The sequence below is a fragment of the Equus przewalskii genome, chromosome 16 (genome assembly GCF_037783145.1).
Source record: "Equus przewalskii isolate Varuska chromosome 16, EquPr2, whole genome shotgun sequence".
NCBI lineage: Eukaryota > Metazoa > Chordata > Mammalia > Perissodactyla > Equidae > Equus > Equus przewalskii.
Window position 1 is genome coordinate 14,473,542 of NC_091846.1, and position 21,368 is coordinate 14,494,909.

At 41.0% G+C, this 21,368-nt stretch overlaps 1 protein-coding gene across 12 annotated transcripts in view; it reads right to left on the minus strand.

Annotated features, from left to right (window-relative positions):
• DCLK1 (doublecortin like kinase 1) overlaps positions 1–21,368 on the minus strand; it is a 324,739-nt gene that overhangs the window by 48,376 nt on the left and 254,995 nt on the right. For 7 of the 12 annotated variants that reach the window (XM_070578004.1, XM_070578003.1, XM_070578009.1 and 4 more), the window contains 5 exons: positions 15,903–15,987; positions 13,127–13,235; positions 6,224–6,281; positions 5,598–5,717; positions 940–1,086 (listed from right to left, as the gene is read on the minus strand). In XM_070578004.1, coding sequence (XP_070434105.1) covers positions 940–1,086; positions 5,598–5,717; positions 6,224–6,281; positions 13,127–13,235; positions 15,903–15,987 — 519 coding nt within the window. Of the gene's footprint in view, positions 1–939; positions 1,087–5,597; positions 5,718–6,223; positions 6,282–13,126; positions 13,236–15,899; positions 15,988–21,368 lie in introns of all 12 variants that reach the window. The other 5 variants (XM_070578000.1, XM_070578006.1, XM_070578002.1 and 2 more) reach the window with 1 other exon arrangement.

A 21,368-nucleotide genomic window follows, 5' to 3' on the forward strand; every position in this document is an offset into this window, starting at 1 on the left:
TGCATTTTTAACAGGCATCTGGGAGTAATTCTGATGCAGGGAGTCTGGACCACCCTTGGAGAAATACTGCTTCAGAAAGAGAGTCCTCAATTCCCAGATTTCTGAAGAGATGGACAAAGTAATAGTTACCCATAATACATGACACTTGGGGTTGGATAATGAAAGTAAAAGAAGAACTAGCATCTTGGGGGTGGGGGAGATTGAACAGATTTCATTAAAATTCCAGCTTGAATAGGCAGAAAATTATGTTACTCCCATGTTCACCAGTGACACATCCCAGATGCCCGGTCTCTGTCTCTTCAGTTCTTTCCAATACTGTCCCCTTAACAACTGGACCTGGAGGGGATCCTCACTGGCTTGCCTGCAGAACTAGCACTGTTTCCCCAGAGAGATGAAGTTTGTGAACAGCAAACTAATTGTCATAAAGGGGGTAAGAATGCCTCTGATTTTTAAAATCAGTCTTTATCATGATTATTTTTATGCTGAGGGGCTGGGGTCTTTAAAACTCATTTTGCTTTATTCTCTTAGCTTAGATCATATTATTGGGATGTACATTTGGGAGACTAAGAGAAAGTCTAAAGGGGCTTCCTGTTTTTTTTTTTTCCAAGTACAAACTTTCTAACATAAAAGTGCTGTATCTATCTTGGCCTACCCCAAGGTATTAACAGCCGCCCCAGATTTCCTGAGCTCTCTTCCCAGCCCTGCCTCAGGTTTTTCCTTGCTGGTAAGTCAAGTGCTCCTAATGGCACAGTAACCCTTATAGATCAAATTAAAAGACTGGTTTCCAGCTAGTCACTGAAGGCCAGCTGGAAGCTAGCCTTTAAGGTAATCTTTCTAAAAAAGAAAGAAAAGCAAATAGAAAAGAAAAAAAGAGAAATACTCAAATTCACTCATGAGTGCTTGGAACTCCAGATGCCCTGAAGTGGGAACTCCTCTTACCAGCAAGTTCTCTGGCTTGATGTCGCGGTGGACGATGTTCAGGCTGTGCAGGTATTTGATGGCGCTGGCCAGGTTGTACAGCATCCCACTGGCGTCTCGCTCAGTGTATTTGTTAGTGGAAGTAATAGCATCAAAGAGGTCTCCTCCCTAAGAAGAGAACAGTAGGAGGAGCAGCACATTATAACAGATGGTCCAATGGGGCCGCCTGGAGAGGCGACTGACAGACTCCAAAGGAAATGAAGAACACAGGCAGGATCTTTGAGCGCCTGGGGATTTCCCTGCCACTTCCCTCTCAAAGCCTCAGAGACTTTATGGTGACTTCTCTCTCTACTGTGAAAGCCAGCGATATTTCCTCCAGAGCTCTAAGGAAAAAGCAGGATGAGGATGCTCTGCCCTCAGACAGGCAGCCATTTCCACAGGCCCCGGCCAGGGAAGACGGGTGGAGTCGCGTCTCCAGGGCAGAGGCCTTGTGACACCTGGGTGTCCTGGTGGCACGTGCTACACGCCTCATGCCAACTGCCAGAGGAAGTTCAAATTCATAATCCTAAACCTCCCCAAATGAGAAACAGGCAATACTGCAAACTGCCCCCTCAGCAAAACGTTCTGCTGCCTTGTGAAATGAAGACACACACACAGCCAGTTGCCTCCACTCTCCAGAGTTAGCTCTCCTGGAGTGCGCACAGTGTTTTCTTTTTCAATAAAGTGCTTCTTTGTAAGGAAGAGAGAAAAGGACCAGAAACTGTCATTCCAAAGATAAGAGAGAAAGAGAGGGAGGAGGCTGGAGAAATTTCAAAGAAAGTTTTCTAGGACCATTATTCATCTGAACTTTTGTTTCCCTTCTTCTCGGCTAATTTATTATTATCTGGTGAAACAGAATGATTTTAGGCTCCAATTTTAGTTGCATGGATTTGAAACCCTTTCAGAGAACTTGGGTCTGATGTCCTAACGATGTTTGCATCATTCTCGCATACAATGCACCGAACAGCAGAGCACAGTAGCCAGTTGTGTTTGCCTGTTATCTACGGTGGTAAAGGACTTAATGTTTCTTTTTAAGTAGCAAAAGCACAACACGGCACTTAAGCTGACAACACTCAGACCTCACTGCTGGGCCTGGCCCTCTGTTACCCTGTATAATCTCCACTTGGGTGGCTTCTCCCACTGGCCATTAGCCTCAGTAATCCCCAAAGTGTTTAAACACATATATTTTTTTTCAAAATGAACACTTTCTCTCTCAACTTCCTGCTTCTCTCTCAGGCAAGTCTGCTATAAGTGGGTTTTCAGGTTGTTTCCATGCCACCCCAGGGGGCAGGCTTATCACAGTGGTGTATGTGAACAGCACCCCATGTAGTAGTACGTGTGTGGGGCTCTATACAGTGACCTGCAAAGACTCCACCACTGTCCCAGTTATCGAGGCTCCAGGCTTCCTATAATCTCATTTCTTCTTCATCCTCAGAGGAGCAGTCAACAAACCCTACCAGTCTTTCCTTTAAGGCACGCCTCATACACTGCCTTCGGGGCCACCCCACTCCACCAGCTGAGTGAAGGTTCTTGCTGTATCACCCCTGGATTGTTGTCACATGGCCTCACAACCTGCACTGCTTTCTCGCGCTCTTTATCCAAAGTGTCCTGTGTACTGACTGTTACCTTCCCATGTGGCATGTGGATATCTTCTTTCTCTCTTCTACAAATCAGTGTCTGTTTCCCATGGCTTCCAAGTTCTGCCCTCAACCTTCATTCCAACTGTCTAATCTCATCTCCTGCCACTACCCAGACCAGCTACCTTGATGCTCCAGGTAGGATATTTCTTCCCTGGTCACCAAAACAAGCCAAAATCACTCTGCACTCCAAACCTGTCCTCATGAGAGCCCCCTTCCTGGAATGTCCCCTCTACACCCTTTGTCTTTCTAACTCCTGTTGATCCCCTAGAGCCTGGCTGCAGGGCCACCTGCTCCACAAGGCCTGCCTTCCTCTGAACACACAAGCGGTCTGCCTGTGAACACCTCTGCAGGCAGAAGTCTAAAGTCCTCTTCTCAATAATTACGGAATTTCACTCTTAATAACTATTACCTCACTGTTTCCTGGAATACAGGCCTTGTTTATTCCATAGCTTCAGGCACTCTGGCACAGCACAGGACTCAGGGTTTGAGAAGCACAACTTTAGCTAAGTTTCTCAGGGAGAATGTTATAGTGTTACTGGCTCTTAGCTACTATCAGCCCTGATATTGGTTCCCCTACAGTGAACCCAGCATATATGGGTTAAAACTAAATGCACACATTTCCAGTTCCCTGGTTCTTTAGTTACGCTCATATGTAAATGCTTGTTTTTTTAACTGCTGACTCCCTGAGCTATAGAGCCAAATAGAAGTTACAAACTGTTAAAGTCCAGATGGCCTCACGCTGGGCTCCTACTAAAGTTGTGGCTGATCCCAGGACCTTAGAGTTCTTTTACAGTGAAACTAATATCCAAAGAATATCAAGAAACCAAAGCTTCCCAGGCCCAACTCCTCGGCTTCCTGACGTCAGAGTCTACCTTCCACCATGGAGATAAACAGCCAAGGACACTCATCTGAGAAATCCTTTGTCTCCTCTGCTGGAAGGAGCCCCAGACACAAGTCATTGGGAAAATGCTGATCAAGAAGGCCACAGCCCCCCTCCCCTACCTAAAACCCCCAATAAAAACCCTACCCATTTCTTAACAGGGAGCAAGCAACTTTTGGGGCACTGGCCCTTTGCTTTTCTCCTTCTGCCTGGCAAAGTAAAGCCTTTCCTTTTTCTCACAAGACTCTGTTCTTGTTATTTGGATTGGCAGTGGGATCAGAGACTAAACTTTTGGTAACAACAGGAGGCTTTCAAGTCAAGCCTTGGGTTGCCCTTCACTTCTTGGGATGCTTCTAGACCTGGCCTCACAGCAGTCCTGGGTCACACTAAATTTAAGAGTACTATCTAGGGGTACAATTCATGAGTCCCACTGCTGAGCTATGTAGGCACTCTCTGGCCTTGTTAGGTTATCTTGGTCATCCAGAGAGAATTCGCAAAGGCTGTTAAGTAAAATGAAGACCTCCCTACTGGCACTTAGCTGTTGTCACCTGACTAAGCATGTGATTCACAATCAGACTAAGTTTTCCCACAAAGTATGCTCTGAACTCCTAAGTCTTTGCCTCTTTTATTTCTCACATTCAAATTTAATTTAGTCTTCACTCTCCAAAATTCAGCCAATAACAGGGGGCTAATCAATTTTTAACAGCACACAGAGAGGCAACAAGAATGGTTCGAAGTTGTTGCTCTAAAAATTAAAGTCACTGTAAAAATACTATCCTTGGTGCTAGAGAAAGTATAATTTACAATGCTGGTAATTACCAAACTTTATTTAGTAATAAAGAGTCAATATGAAATTGACTCTTAACCTGAAGAGTCAGTTATGGCTGAAATTGACTCAATCTTCTGAATAAATGAAATCAACCTTTCTTAGTTGGAATAACCATTTAACATATTTATCTCCCTCATCCTCAAATGTGAAAATAACCTTGTGTTACCACAAACCAACAAGTTACGACCCCTCTGAAAGAAACAAATCCTAACTTGAGGTAGAAAAACGTAGAATTCATCTATAAATATGAATAACCACTAAGTAAAAACAACGCCAACAGATCTGAAAAAGCAACTCTGAATAATGAAAGTTTAAAGGCCCTAGAATGAATATTTTTCTATATAGTAACATATTTGTTTATTAAACGCTTTCTCGGTCTTAAATATTTACAAAAGGAAACCCCACATTCCACAGAGCTGATTTCTGCCACCAGCTCAGCCGAGGATTCCAAACACGGTTCCTGGAGCCCCAGGATCTCACTGATGGTGCACACAGTTGATGCAGAAGGTGGTGTGACTAATTTTCAACACTTTACGACTAAAGTAGACATTATTTACACCTTCAGTTAGATTAACATAATAGAAAAGGCTTGAGAAAGTATAACTTCATGAAATTAAACATTCAACTTTTCAAAGCTTCTAATTAGTGAAAATGTCAAACATAGAAGTAGAGGGAATAGGTGGGTCACCTTTCACCTAGATTCGACCATTATCAATATTTGGCCATTACAATATTCTATGATTTAATAGAATAAAAACATAAATTTTACATGACAGGATGAGATTGTAACATTCACTGAAAGGTGGTAGAATATTTACATTATTATTAGACTGTGCCCTCTTCCAATTCCATTGGTGACTAAAACTTTAAAGTTTGTTTTTATAAAAATAGGTGATATGTTTGGATGTAATTAATGGAAAAGTGAACAATTTCTACTACAATGATAAGAACAACAATCATGGGTATCTAATACTTTCTGTGTCACACAGACTGGTGGAAGCCATCCCTCGTATCCTCAGAATAACACTCCTAGGTAGGTGCTATTATTATTCTCATTTTACATATGAGGGAACTGAGGCACAGAGAGGTATATCCAAGGTCTTGGAGCTATTTAGGTTAAGGGTGGGACTCGAACTCCAGCAGTATAATTCTAATGTTAATAGTCTTCACCATTTTGCCAACGAACAGAAATGAGAGGCTGAATACCGGAGGGAGGAAACAAAGGAGAGAGCTCTATTATATAGAAAAGTGTGGTGTCTTGTACAGGTTTCTTTTTTTCCAAAATACATACCTTTACTAATTCCATGACAAGATACAGCTCAGTTGGCACATCCATCTCTTCGATCAGAAGAACAATATTGGGATGCTTCACTCTTCTTAAAATAGATACCTCATTCTGGATCATGTGCTCCTGTCCAAGGGAAAAGTTACCTTAATCAGTATACACATCAAAACGTAGGAGGAGCTAACTCAAATGAGTAAAACTATACCAGCTGAGGATCAAGGGAGATGTGTTTTGCAAAATATAAGTATATCTTAGATTCTGATCTCCAGATAGCCTAGTATTGCCATAAGATGTTGAAGGTCCTTGGATGATGCTTGTTAATTTCTGAACCTATCCTGATAACTATAATTGCATATAGAAGGATGGAATGAAACTTAAATCACAAAAGTAATGGAAGAAAGTAAACAAGCAAGCAAACAAACATAGATAAGGAACAGAAATAACATCCAATCATTCTAACTAACTTTTATTCCAGGGATATTTATAGAATAAAGTTACATTCTAATTAGTATATAACATTTTACTCCACCCAAATCCAACAACTAGGGTGACCTTATGTCTACTTGGAAACTGATCTTTGTGTTTCCACCCCCCGAATATTGTATTTTTATAAAAATAAACCTTATACATACTTTGCCTCGACATTTGCTTTTCTTGATAATTTTCAGAGCATACTCCCTAGCAGTCGACCTGCAAAGAGATAGTCTTTTTTTAAAATAAAGAAACAATTTCAGATTAACAAGATTGAATCCTCTTGTTAAGGATTAATTCCTTGCCCCACAGATCTTGCATCAAGGCATAAATATTTTGTGAAGAACTCTCTTTTCCTTTTTTAAAAGAAATATGTAAACTTTTAGGGGTTGACCAAGTGTAAGGACAACAAATATGCTAGCATAGAAAGATCTGGAGCTGTTAATGTTGCCATACCTGTAATACAAACACTACCAATGCTACTGTCATGCGTAACTCCTCCTGCTGCGGTGCCCTGCCTGCCCTTCCCTCTGAATTGGTGTGGTCCAGACATAAAGCAGATATGAGTTTCCGCCTTTCTTCTTCCCAGTTCTCTTGAAGTTCTCTATCCACAAAGTGTGGCTGTGACAGTTTTCTGAATGGCTCTCATGGTCACACTGAAAACTCTCAAGAAGCAGTTCACACTCTGTAGACTTGGTTCAGTGTGCAAGCCTATGCATTCTGTTAGAGAACTCATGGATGACGTGTTCAGGGTGTATAAAAGGCACAAAATTATTATCTGAGCTTCCTGTGACCTCTTGGGCCTTTTATGGCTGTCTCACTTCATAGAAATAAAATACAGGTGACAATTAAAATCAACTCACTTTCCCAAAGCCACATGGCAGCGTTAAAAGCAGGACTGAGTTCTTGGGGTCTCTGCTTCACAGATAGCCCAACCAACACTGCCCCTCCTCCATGAAGGGTGTGGGAGGGAGGGTTTAGTCATATGGCTACCTTTAAATAGCTTCCTAATTTGTGCTAACATTTCTAAGATACTGTAGCGCCAAACATGACAGACAGGTCTATTGTTGAAGCAAACAATGCATGCTTAATAATCATAATAAACCACTACTTCACAAGCATTGCCATTTCATTTCTGGTGGGAAACCAAGACAGCCTAGCTTTTTACTCATAGATAAAAGCCAATTTTAGGGATCCAAATGAATACAGTGGGAGTGAGGTTGATTAGGAACACAATTTTAAAATAGGGTTTTAAAGTCTTCAATACAGAGAATCAAAGGGGGATTTCCTAGTTACGCAGCTAGGACAAGACAGCGATCTGTCTACAAAGAAATTAAGAGGCCAGATATTAACAACATGTTTCCAGGGCACTTTAGAAACTATTCATGTCATTTGCTTCTAAAAATGCTTTTCCCACTACACTTCCAGGCCCGTGCACGGTGGTAGCTTGCAGAAAACAATAAGCATTGACCAAATTGTTATAATTATATCTGGTGAATATCCCCAGAATAAAACAATCACTTTGAAGCCCATTTTCCATACTAAAGGGCTTTGCGGTTCAGAAGGGAGGAGGTGAGGCCCCTGCTTCAGGGTGACTCTCCTGAAAAACTGTGGGCTGTCCAGGGAAGCCCAAATTGCCTCAGCTTCATGAAGAAATGGACTCAGAGGCCCAAGGAGGCCCGTCTCTCTGCCTTTGTGGATTCTTCAGGCCCAGGGCTGGGCAGAGAGGCCGTGAAGTGGAGGAAGGTGTGAGCTGGCTGTGGCTGAGCGCAGTGCTCGGGGTAACAGATGTGCCCACGTGAACGCCAGACCACCAGTAAGGCCGTGGGATAAGGGCGGAGAAAAAACCCTTCAGTAAGAGGGAAAATGAAAAATTTAACGCAGACATTTAAAATGTACGAACAAACAGATAAATGAGAGAGTCAAATTACTCACACACAAGGGGATTCCTCACATCACAGAAGGATCGTGGGGTCCCTCTAAGTAGCCTCTTTTTAAGAGGCTTCTGAAGAGTTTGTTTACAAATTTAAAAACACTTAAGAGGAAAACTAAAAGCTGGAGTGTTTCTGGATGCTGCTTTTCATGAATCACTGAAAAATTATGATAAAGCAAATCTGAGATAAGAATACATAAGCTATTTCCTACGTGGTTTAAAATGTTTCGTTTGATGGCAGGGGAGTCTAGACTCTCGGACTGACTGCTTTGATAAATGCCAGCAGTCTCAGGCAGGGCACGGAGCTAGGATGGAGCTGACTCTTCCACTCAGCGCCTCCACAAAGCGGGTGGATGGACAGGATGGTGTTGGTAAGAAGAGAGTGGGCTTTCTCAGCTTGGTCATTCCTCATGTTCGCGCCTTGATCCTCCATTTCCCTGGAATGAGTAACATTGAAGCTTTGCTATACTCAAGGCAAAGGGCTGGTGTGGGACCCAGGAAGGTGAAATCTCTACAGCCAGCCAGACAGAGAGCAGCATCCCAAGTGAGCAAGTGGGTGTACAGCTCCCAGGATGCCAAACAATGGGGCTATGCCCTGAGCCTACAGCTGAGGGGAAAATGCAGCAAACCTAGGCTCGCTAGGAAAAAGGACTTTGTGGGTTCAGTACACAGAGCCTTACATAACAGGATCAAACACTCAATGAGATTTATCTGTTATGTCATATCAGTGAGCCCCACAGAGGACCACCAAAATTACTGCGAGTTTTCATTCTTGATTCCTTGAGGGCAGAATTCTAAAGTCATAAGAAAATCCTTAATTACTGAAGTACATGTTTATAGGAAAGTAGCTGAGTCTGGAAAATGAGACTGAAAACAGGTGTTAGGACTAAATGCATGCTGTAAGAATAAAAATTTAACTGCTTGCTTTAAGTTGGTAAATGAAAACACTTGGCAAGAAACAAAACGTTAAATAGAGCGTTTGCCTTCATACCCACCCTAAACTCTAAGGATACCTATGCCTGTGTAATTATTCAGCAAGCAATTATAAGCACGGTTCATTGGTGGCTACAGAGGTGAACCAGACCTGGTTCTTGTCGCCAAGGAGTCAACAGTTTGCTGTGTTGAGAAGAATATTAGACTCCTAGATTGCTGGTGAAAATACAGGCCATTTGCCTGTTTGTTCCCAAAATTACATTCTTGACCTTTTATGGAATCAGGGAGCCCTGGAATGCCACAGCGAAAGCAGCAGCAGCAGCAGAACAAACTTCGTCTTCCTCCGTCTTCCTCCTCGTCTATGGGAACTCCGTTTGTAAGGCCTCCTCCCTATTAACTTTGACCCAAGGTTAGAGCCCGAACTACTAGAGAGAAATTTCCAAATTTTACAAACTTGAACTAAATCTAATTTCTAATGTTGGTGCTAAAAATGGCTTGCAGAAAGCTGTCTTGTTTAACCTAGTGATTCTCAAACCCAGGGCTGTCTTCTCTCCATTCCTTGCCCTGTCCCAGCCCGGAGGGCAGCAGAATGCCTTTTGAAAGAGGAACAGGCTGAGCTAGACGGGGCTGCCCTGGACTAACAGGTTTCTTATTGTTGTTTGCTATGTTTTGAAAGTTTTTCAAAAGATTATGTGGAAAAGAGAAAACAACTTCACAGGCATTCCTCTTCCATAGCATTTATTGAATTCCATGGCAATCCTCATTGTGGGTCAGGTTCTTAAGCAGAGAGGCTGTGTCTGTCTGTCTTTGTGGCCCCAGAAGTACCCAGCATATGCCCGAACTAGCAGGGGCTCCAACAAGTTGGTGGAGTTGTGGAAACTCCAGAGGATGGTAGCAGTTAGGACATGGCAGGAAGACCCTTCAGCAAGAGAGGTTAATAAACAGCACCTTTGTTTACCGAGTAATTGTAATAAAGCCTGACCTCAGCCTCCTCCTCAGCTACTGCCAAGAGCAAAGAAAACATCTCAGAAGTGGTGTTCTATTTTGATTTTGAACTCGGGCCCTCTGACTATCAGGTGCCACAGCATCCCCAGGAAGGAGAGAGGGAAGAACATTATCAGCCAGCCCAGAGATATCTACGCTTCTTCACCCTGACTCATCCTCTAAATTCCACTTCAGAAGGAAATGCCTTCAAATCATAGGTACAAGGTTCTTGAGAATTCTGAAGATTTTCGAGGTGGATGAAACCCATTTTTGGTGACATTAAAGTCTCAGGTTGTTCAGGTGGGTCTGAGCCTATGTTCACTGCTAGAGCAAGCAGTTGTGCTGTGCAGCTCTTACGGTTTATAGGGGGAGGAGGGGGAGAGGGAATCATGAGTAGCTAGAATTTTAATACAATTCCGATGCCTACATTACTAAAAAATGCCAGCAATGCAGGTGGAGAGGTCAAGAGCCTCCCGAGACACCATCAGTGCTCCCGACTGTATCACTCGTACCTTAGCTTGTATGGTAATTAGTCCACACAGGGCCAGGAAAGCCAGAGACAAAGGGCACCTTAACGTGAGCCCTCTACTCATGTTTGACCTCTTGCTAGTGCTTTTCAGCTCTTTGAGTTTTCTTTGGGGCCTCAAAATGCTCCACAAAACAGCTTCAAAACAGAGCACATCTCAGTCCACCAACTTTCTTTAACATGTGGTAGGGGTTCCTGAGGCCACTGGAGAAACTGCTACCAGGGGACAGGCAGAAATCCAAGTGGAACTGGCAGCCACTACCTGGCATAGGACCATGGAAAGAAAGGCCTGTGCAACACTGTTATTATATCCATTATATAACCTTCCCTGTGACAGCACATTATTCAGAGAGGACAGACATACTTGTTCTTGTTAATACATATTCGTTCTCAAAATATGGCAGAATGTACCCGCAAGCAATGTGTGCCATTCACAACATTCTTAGCTCGCTTTTATTTTCTTGGACCTCTGGAAAATATTAAAAGAATGTTTCATGATGCCTCTTGGGAGAGAGGGCACATGCCATATGTCCTCATTCAGCAGGAGCAGAATATTAACACTTTTTGGAGCAATCTGGTGTTTAGACTCTCAAGGTTCGTACAATGAGACTCAAGATGTGAACACGTGTAAGATGAACACAATCCAAACTAGAAAGAAATAAATTAATTCTGGATGGAGAAATGAGAAATTTCTATTGTGGGGAGGACCACTGCTGTTGGACTAAGATGCCATAGTGATCCACGTATTAGCTAGGAGAAACAGCAAATGGACCATGGCCGCCCAGCCAGACTCAACAGATGATGAAAACTGGCAAATAACCAGATACCCTACAGTGGAAGGGCATGACAATCTGCTAAAAATGGCATTTTCTCCTATAGTGGAAATAAAGTTAAAGAGGGTTGGATTTCCTATCAGTAAAAGTATAAATGAAATGTAAAATTATATAAACACATGCACACATACTTCCATTCATTACCTTAGGAATGGCTTTCCTGATTTAATTTCTGTTTTCTTTGTACAGGGGCAAATGTGGTGTGTGTGACTGGCTCAGCTAAGCCACATTCTCATGGGAGACTCCTTGCTGGAGGCAGTGGAGTAGAGTGGTCACAGGCATGGATTTTAGAGCTGGGCTCAGACCTATGCTTTGCTAAGTACTTACTAGCTGAGCGACCTTGGGCATTTAACTTCTCCAGGCTTTCCTTGTATAAAATGGAGACAATACTGACATTATGGGATTATCATGGTAAATAAATGAAATGTAAGTGAAGGACCTTGTATATAGTTTATGTTTAGTAAACAGTGGTTGTTCCTGCTTTTGGAGGTGTAAGGCCCAAGAAAATAATGTGAAATTTCTATATTTGGCAGTAAAGCAACAAATAGTCAAGTGGGATAATGAGGGGAAGAGAGGAGATTGGGTGGCCTAGGGGTATCAACTAGGGGATTTTCAAGCTACTTATTACTCATGCCCCTCCCTCACAAAGAGTGGCTGCTATGGTGGGTTACTGTCACTGTTGGGAATATCTTGGCCTAACTGGTACATTGGGGTGGAGCAGATTTTGAGATCCACTGCTTGAGGGTGGCTTAATGAGAGCTCCACTACCTTAGTCAGGGAAGCACCTTCCGAAGAATGGCAAAGGGTGCGGGGACCCTCATGGTGTCTGAGGCCCTGTGTAGACGTCCAGCTGTAATGTGGCATGAATCTGTGCTTCCAAATCAAAGCTCTTAGAGAAGAACACTTCTGGATCTTGCAGGCTAATGCTTCTGGTCCAAGGCATCCTCTCTGAGAGGCAGTGTGGAGCTTAGCAGCATCATTCTCACACAGTGTTGATGAACTAGTAGGGCACACAGCCCCACAGGGGCCAAAGATGAGTAACAGAGAGGGTGCAGGCCCAGGCCAGCCCCCAGGAAGCCAGCAGACACACAGCCTCCAGGAAGGAGGCAAGGTCCCCCTGACTTGTCAATACTTTGCTCACCCAGCTCTGAGAAGAAGTTGCTGGCTGACTGGGTCCCCTTAAAGCAAGCTATTCAAGAAGTGAATCCCAACTCTAACGCTGGGTTTAGGGTTTGAGGCAGCCTTAATCTGGGTTGTAACTTTGCTAGTTGTCACTTCTCCATCTAGTAGCCACCAGCTACTGTTATTGATTAGGTATCAAGATCCCAGGGATAAAATTTTCACTCTAAACCCTTCCCCTTGGCCCACAAGAGTACCTGGCTCATTCATTTTAAAACATTTTAACGTATTAAATACCATTTTTGTTGGGATCAATACATATGCATTTTAAAGCTTTTCAAAGTTATTATACTTAATTTTATGAAAGTACATGTTAGAGATATATGACAGGAACATTCTGACCTCTACAAAATGTCTCAGGAAAGTGTAGAAAAAACTACGCAATGTTTTTTTTTAAAACAAAATCAAAGGACTTACCTGAAAGATCTGGCAAAGCTTCGCTGAGTACATTAAAAAGAAAAAATCAAAGTCCTTAATTTATAGATTGTCCCCAGGAATCACTACATTTTTCAAATCTGTTGTTAAGTGGGCTTTTCTTTTTTGAAAATTTTTTTACATCTGGAGTTAAGACATTAACTTATTCCATATGTGCCACAGACTGCAAATAAAGACACAGTCTTGGAAAATAATGCCAAATGTTTCCTTTAAAGTTCAATGCAAACGATATCTTTCTCACCTTTCTACACATTCCTTGACAACAGCAAAATTTCCATCTCCTATTGTCCTTCCGACTTTATATCGTTCTGTTATTGTGGCTGGAATCTGGAAGCCTTCCTCTGACACTTCTGAAAGAATCATTAGTACAATTTTATTGGTAGAAAAGAGAACACAGATGTTGCACAAAGGAGACTTTTAGAAGTGTCATCTAATCGACTGGAACTGATTCAGAATCAATATGTCATTTTCCGTACAGTGAGGCCAGCCGCCCCTGCTGACATTGTATACTCAACAGTTTTTACAAAAGACAAATGATAAACCGAAAGGAAATGTAAAACGTATGCGGTCTACTCCCACCTACGTAAGAGCAACTGACGCTTTCTGTTGCAGTGGGGATTCTGAGGAGGAAGTTTTGTTCTTTTTATTTCATGCCAATTTGATCCATAGAGTTTACTGAAGACCCACTGTGTACAGAGAAATGACCCTCTTAGGTATGGCTCAGAAGGAAAATGCAGCTCGTAAGGGTTTCTGGGCTGCTTGACACTGTGCAAGCATGAAAAATGCCTGCTGTTTGGACCCTTAGCGTTACTACATCCTGAAATGGAGATCTCCGTAAAATTCCTTATGAACTAAGCTCTGATTGCCACCCCTCCCCAGCATCAATGAGCAGATTTTAGACAAATGTTCTCACCAGCAACCTGTGTAGCAGATGTTGAGTTAAAATTGCAATACCTATTATGTCTGTGAACAGAGCAGTTTTGTAGTTTCAATTATGTTAGTGCCACTAACACAACGCATTTTCCCTCTTAAAATGCATTTTGAAATATTTTACAAATGCCTAATAATGCTTTAAATATCTAAGGCCGTAAAACTAAATAAGCCACACTTAGGTCACATAAATATAGTGGATAACCTTTAACATCTTAGGGGTGTAAAAAGCCTTTTATAGCTGGGCTCTAAAATTTACATGCTTTAAAGTTATAAATCCTGGCTTTCCCTCAGGCAATCTGAATACAAAATGTGATGGAAGCCCAGTGTGCTTTCTAAATGCGCTCCTTTTCTGACCTTTAACCATAAACTGAGACTAAACACATCTTCTCAAAATAAAATTAAAACCTTGGGTGGCGAATGGGCCTTCTTGGTGTTTTTCATATTCTCCTTTAGTCTGAATTGTTGGGAACGGCAAATGGAAACGCACGGTGCTCAGACATCTGCTTTATGACCCTTATTCTGGTTTTGTGATAGTGCCCCATCTGCGACTCTGGATTCTAGAGCGGAGGACATTCTGGAAAGTGTTGCATAAACGTAGGACATTTGCTGCTGTACTTTTGCCCTTGGTATTTATGCAACCTCTTCACCTCTATATGGGTGACATTGTACTCTTAACCCACTAGAAGTGAGCTCAGTGGTCTCCAGAATAAAATGAGAGCTGGAACCAATTACTCCCCACCCTCCCTCGCCACTTCACCCCCAAAGAAGCCACAATTTTGCCGCTGTTTGAAGGACTCAGCCTGGGGATTTTTGTCCACTCCATGGTTATTAGCGGAGATGGTTGGAGAAGTTTCAAATCCACTGCAAAGCTCTGAATTTACAAAACATCTCTCGGATGACACGGTCTTAAGGCTCTTTACTACATGGATAATAAAAGTAACCATTCTTGGCTGAGGGACAAGTCTGACTTCAGATGGGAAATGGAAGGAAGGACTTCCATCTTTTCTTCCAGTGGAGCATAACTGAGGCGTCTATCTGGAGCACATGGCTTGGGGTATTTTTCCTGATAAAATGTATCACTTAGGCTTTTGGCTAAGAAGGCTTAGCCAAAAGCTTAATCAAGAACCATTTCATTTCATTAGGTAAATATAACACATTGGAACAAAAGAGACTTCCAGACGGCGAATTTCATACTTCTGAAAATACAAAAAAAGTCTGATATTGCATGGTAGTCAGGAAATACTTCTTGGGTAAGTCACATATCTCACGCAACATAATAAAAGTGCTTCCCCCAAAAGGTACTTTTTTGGAAAATGAAATCATATCATTTAAAACAAAAAGGACATTCTTCAACAGTGGCTTGATCATACCAAATTTTATGCTTTTCTAAATACTTTCCCATAATTGATGTGAGCCTGATAACAAGCCCCAGGGAGGAAATAGCCATGTATTACAATCTTCATTTTACAGAAGACGAACTAAGATGCAAAGAACCGAAGAAGCTTATCCAAAACAATCCAGTGAGTTAGCAAAAAGGTCAGTTCTGGAATCCAGGTCATTTAACCACATCACAGAGAAATTCTAAAGTGAATTAGCTTAAAGTATAAAGAATATTTTTGCAATCACCATCAATTAGATCTTTTTGTAAAGCAGCATTTTCACATGTTGAGTGCACTTAAGTTCAAGTACATCTGGGGGGCTCTAATAGTCAATCAAGAGAGTAAATTGTCTTTAATATTCTGAAAGTGAACAGAATTTAGGAAAACAAAGGCAGCAATTACTCCTTTTTATTTCCAAAGAGGGCAACAGCTGGCCTTCTTAGGATACTTACACCCTCAGAGGATGTGAAATGTCTCCAAATTAGGCTAACTCCCTCCTCCTGTTCCCACAGAGTAGACTCTGATCCCCAGTGGGAGGCTTATTCAATTCTATCCCCTTGGTATGGCCCTAATGAGCTGCTTCAGGCTTGTCTATTCATTCTGCTTGAGAAGTTACAGTTTCCTGGAGTAAATTTAGCCAACCCGTCCTCTGCCCCCTGAACAAGCTGAGCCTTCTCCTCATACACCAAGCCCCAAGCTCACCACCTTCTCCAGGTCCGTCGTTCTCGTCCATCGAGCTGCAGACTTTGGTGGACGCAAGTGAAGTAGAAGAGCCGCCATGTTGAGAGCTCTGTAAGGAACAGAAACAGAGAATAAAAATACTTGGTCAGAGGGCCGGAGTCTCCGGGTGCTATGCCCAGCCCAGAATCTCGGGAGATAACTGCACCCACTACCTGGGAGGATTTGGTCTTAACACTTGGAAGGGAGGTTCTTAGACTATTCAATTAGGACTACCTCTCCCTCCCACTCTTTTAACCAATAATAGATGGCATTAACTACGTCAGGCTAATCCTTGTCAAATTTGGATGTTCCACTACTTTTTATTCCTTTTTCTCAAAATTAGCATCCTTTAGCTCGCTGTTTAGGTTTGTCAGATTTTAGGCATCTCACCTCACTTTTCCACAGTCTATCTGCAAACAGGCCTTAGATACCGCGCCATTCTGATCTCATCCAATATTTTTTCTACTCTTACCATAAAAAAAAGAATTCCTCTTCAGTTTGTTTTTATGGAATAGCCTAAAAAAAAATGTGCAGCCTTACCACATCCTTGGAGAAAGGTTAAAGAGTGGGTTTGTTAATTCCACTTTGAGATAAAGAAACAAGCACTAAGCAGGTTATCCATATGTTAAATATTACATAATAAGTCTGAGGCAAAGACAGGAATAAAAGCCTAAGCTTGGTGATACCCTTGTATTTTTAGCATATTTTGATCCAAGACTCATGAGAGCAAACAGGGTAACAACTATATTACAAAGCTCAGAGGATGAAACAATGCCAAATATTTAATACTATGATCAGTCATGGGGTAGTACTTTAACAACGAATCTTTCCATTTCTGCATCTATTCCTTGAGAAAACAATTTGCACATTTCAATGCTATTTCTAAATAGTGAACACAGCTTGTCCTAAAAGATCTTCCTTCTGTTTCCCTGGGTTTATCCACTTGGTTGGCCTGATGGGAGCAGGAGGCGGTGAGGGGGCGGCATTGGCTCATGGTGCCGGCTGTCTGTGGAGCAGAGAGAAGGGAAAGAGCATCTGTAGTTGAATTAATAATGAAGAGGTGGCGAGAAGCAAAGTTGACCTATTTTTCCTCTGCTTACCTGTCTCCCTTCAACCTCCCCCCCATTCCATCCAGCCTTAATGTGTACAAAGCAAGAGGAGAGAGAAGTTTTACATAATTTCATTATGCCCAACAGTATCTTGCATAGGAAATTCAAAGGTTTTAGTTTTCACCAAAGATTAATTAAAACGATTAATATAGTTAGGGAAATGCTACTTAAATCACTGCAGGGCCATTTGAGTCAACTGCCATAGGACACTTTCCTGGGTGTGGCTAAGATGAGTATTTTCCATTGGATGAGTTCATCAAAGCTGACAACAGTTGACACAATTGGAATAAAAGTAAAATTCATAGCAGTGATGCATCTGTTTTCTTATAGGATATTCTAGAAGTTTTGTGAATACTCTAGTATACCCCTGAATGTGACAGTTTGTCCACAAAAACTATGTGCTCTTTATTTTCCAAAATCATAAGAATCCCCCATCAATCAGCCTGGTGACTGGAGCTGTTTTTCTGTCTTCTCTCATGGAGGCTCCCTTTGTGACCAGCAGTCCACATTTGTCCTATGTCAGCCTAGAAAGAGAGGTTCAGATTGTGACCTTGAAACAGAGTTTTTCTTGGTGTGACACTAACTATGTAGTCATAACCAGCTCTGTTGAAGGTACTGTAAATGTATGAGCTATGCTCTGCTGACTTTTACAGATTTTTGTCTGTCTGTGAAAATCTTGTATTTATAATATTGGAATACAAGGCTGAGACAGGCAGATTTATGATGTCAGTGTCTGAAGAAAATAACCATTAACATTACCACATTTGAGGGGAAGGTTGCATGTTTTCCAGAACAGTGAGATCTTTTATCCCCCATGTCATTGCTTTTGCTGTAGAAATAATGATATTCCAAGCAGAAAAGCAGTAAGAAAATATCTAAATGTAGACCTTCTCTTCTGGGCTTTTTGATCCTTGAATCTCTTCCAGCAGCATGGCAAATGGTGTTTAAAAATGTCGACACATTTTGGTTTGGAGTGGCAGGTGCTGTCTTGTCATATGGTGTTTTAAATTTTAGAATACAAAGACATTCTTTCATCAAGCACCCGAATTAATAGACTAGTAGCGTGTTTCCCAGCAAAGATATCCACAATTTATGTACTCAGTTCCAAAAGCTTGTTCTTTTAATAAGAACGTCAGATACTCAATACAGAACTCTGACTCAAAGTATATGAAAACATCTTTTAAACTGTAATGTTCTATCTACTTGCTGGATATTATTCACTAAACACCTTTATTAACTAATGAATTGCACTTTCAACAGTGCCACCAAAAGTCTGATGCCCTGAATGCTTGCCACAACACCAGCTGTGTTTTCTCCGCCTTATGAACAGAAACCCCGCAAAGTTTACAGGCTCATGGTTAAAAAAAAAAGCAGGGTTAACACAAGTTTGCTTATGTTTAAAAATGCTTATTTTCAATTTAGGTTTAAAAACATACCCCAAGTCATTTCAAATTTCAGGGTGTCTGAGTGTAACAGACAATTTTAAGAGAAAAGCTTATTTAATTACAAATAGAGTACTCTGAAAATGGAAAGTCTTCATTTTATTTATTACACTCAAATAGAGTAAAATAAATGTTCTAGATTTCTAATGTCCAAAGAAGATAGTTAACATTATACACTTTTCCAAGACAACAACCATTCATGGATTCAAAGAACTTCAGGGACTGGAATGGACCTTAAATATTACCTATTCCATACTACTTCCATCCAGAGACCAAATTCCCACTATAAACATCCCAGCTATGTGGTCAGATGGCCTCTGTCCAAACTCCTCCAGTTCTGAACACATTACTTCCCGAGGCTATGAGGTAAAGAAAGGGCCTCCTTAAGTTAAGTTGAAATGATGCCCCTGTACGTTTTCCATTTGTTTGTCTTAGGTCTCACCTCTGGAGCCACTGAGTACAGTTCTAATCCATTTCTCATATGACAGTGCTTCAGATATCTGGAAATAGCTACTCGGCCCCTTGTGTGTCTTCTCTTTTTCCATTTGAACATTCCCAGTTTCTTTGGTTGTTCATCATGTCACAGGGCTCCATGACCTTCACCCTCCTGTGGACACACTCCAGTTGTCAATATCTCTTGTTAATTCTGATGCTCAAAACAAGTGCAATAGTCTAAGTGTACCCTGACCAGCACAGAGCACAGAAGGATAGAGCTTTCTTCCTTGTGAACAGAATATTAATATACTTCAAGAGCATTCTGGCTTATTGATAGCACGGTAACTTTCCAGCCTTGCACTGAGCTCATAGTTATGTCAGGTCTCCCTATTCTGTATTTGGGAGTTTGGTATTTCAAATCAAGTCTAAAACTTCTCATTTATTCATGTTAAATGTCATATTTATTACCTCATATCCTGCCAGCCTGTTATTTTTTGGATTCTGATTTTGTCACCTAACGCTTCTGCTCTCTCTCCCAGTTGAAGTAATTCAGTAATGGGCATAGCTCTTTGTGTATGCTTGTTACTAACCCTAAATACACTAACTTAGATGGTGATGGAAGATTTTTATTACTGTTCATAAGTCTGATTGAAGGATTTTGAAAATAGTAAAGGGAAAATGTGTAAATTCTTGTTCTTTAGAATTAATCCAATGAGATTAATCAGCCTTTAATTATGACCAACAGAAGCTAAAAAGCTCACTTATTTTTGCATGCTTATAAATGAAATCAATTTACTTATTTGGTTTTTCTGAGCAGATAAACCATTTTAGAGTATACATGATGATAAGATTTTGTGTTTGCTTCAGTCAGTCTGCTAATTCCAAGGCATCTGGGTATACAGTACAAAACACACAGTTATTTTAGAATTTAATGCAATTAGCTGCTCTAAGAGATACTGTGACATTGGAAATGTCATCACCTCCCAGCAGATTTAATGGGAACCAGGCGGGCAGGTTGCCGGCACCTGGATGCTCTTATGGCACACCTTCATAAAAGCATTTCCCTAAGTAAGAACACATCCTAAGTGTAGCTATTTAGCTTGGAATCACATAACAGATGGAGAACATATCACACTTTCCAAGTAAGTGAGAAAGCTGACATAACAGCTCTAACCACATTTTACCAAGATGTATCTGATGACTACGGAATAAAAAATGGTTCATTTTAAATATAAATGGTATGAGTTATTCCTGTCATGTGTATTAATGGTGTCTCTCAGCTGGAGTCCACACTAAATAAAGACTTAGAAAATGTCCAATTGATCCAATGGATCTAACCAAGCTAGAAAACTCCTACCAGATAACTTTAGCGTTGGCTGGATAATAGTATTACTTCCACCTCACATTTTGTCTTGGCATACAGTTATTACTTTGTTAATACTGATTTGGAAAATGGTAAAAAGGGTTTAGAAATCAACTTTATAAAGGAAACACAACCAATAAATATTTAACAAACTCAAACAGTTGTCTTGGTGATCTTGACTTGAAGTCTACAGAATCTCTATAAATGCCCTCATATTACAAAATTAAATCATAATCTTGCTGTAGAGAGCTTGAAATCCACGGGATTCTATGTGTATACAGAAAAACCAGACATTTATTTATTTTCTAAGTAGATATAGAATACTAAGTTAGTGATATTAATCTGCAATAACTAATAAGGCTCCATTATTTGAAACAAGGCACAGAGGGAACTCCTTTTTCCAAATTACTTTGTCTGCTTTCTTCATAGATTATTTAGCCTAAATAGAGTCTATGATATAGGCGATCAAGTGCGTAACTAAGAATGAATACTGAAAAACGTAAAATGTTATCATAAAGATTTGGTCAAAGTTTTTAAAAGACTGGAGAACTGTCATTAATGAAATTGGTTTGCTTAGAGGAAGAAAAAGTGAAAATGGGAACATTGACATTCAGTCTACGTTAGTAAAGCCACAGGAGCCAAGATTTCAAAAACAAATGTATTTGGTTACAACTTTGTCACATTAGGCAGTCTTCTTTGCCTCTACCATCCAGTTGCTATACTCCCTTAGGCCAAGATCTATAAATTCAGAGTCTGAACTATTTGTCTTGAAGAGACTGAGGGGAAGTGGGGCACAATGTCTACTCTTATGAATTACCCTTCATGAAATCATAGTTTGGAAGGGGACCAGGAAGTCATCTAGTTTACCCCCAAGAGATAAAATAATGATGCCCTTCATGGTTTACTCCTCAAATGGGATTCCCAACCAGTGATGAAGGGAGCTCACTACTCTTCCAGGACCCTGCTACATTTTATTTTAAACTCTATTATATGAAGAAAGTATAAACACAATTTGGCATTTTATAAATTTGTAAACATTCCTTCCAGTTGTATTATTGCTTTGGGCATTGATTACATTTGGTTATCAGGGAAATAATAAAGA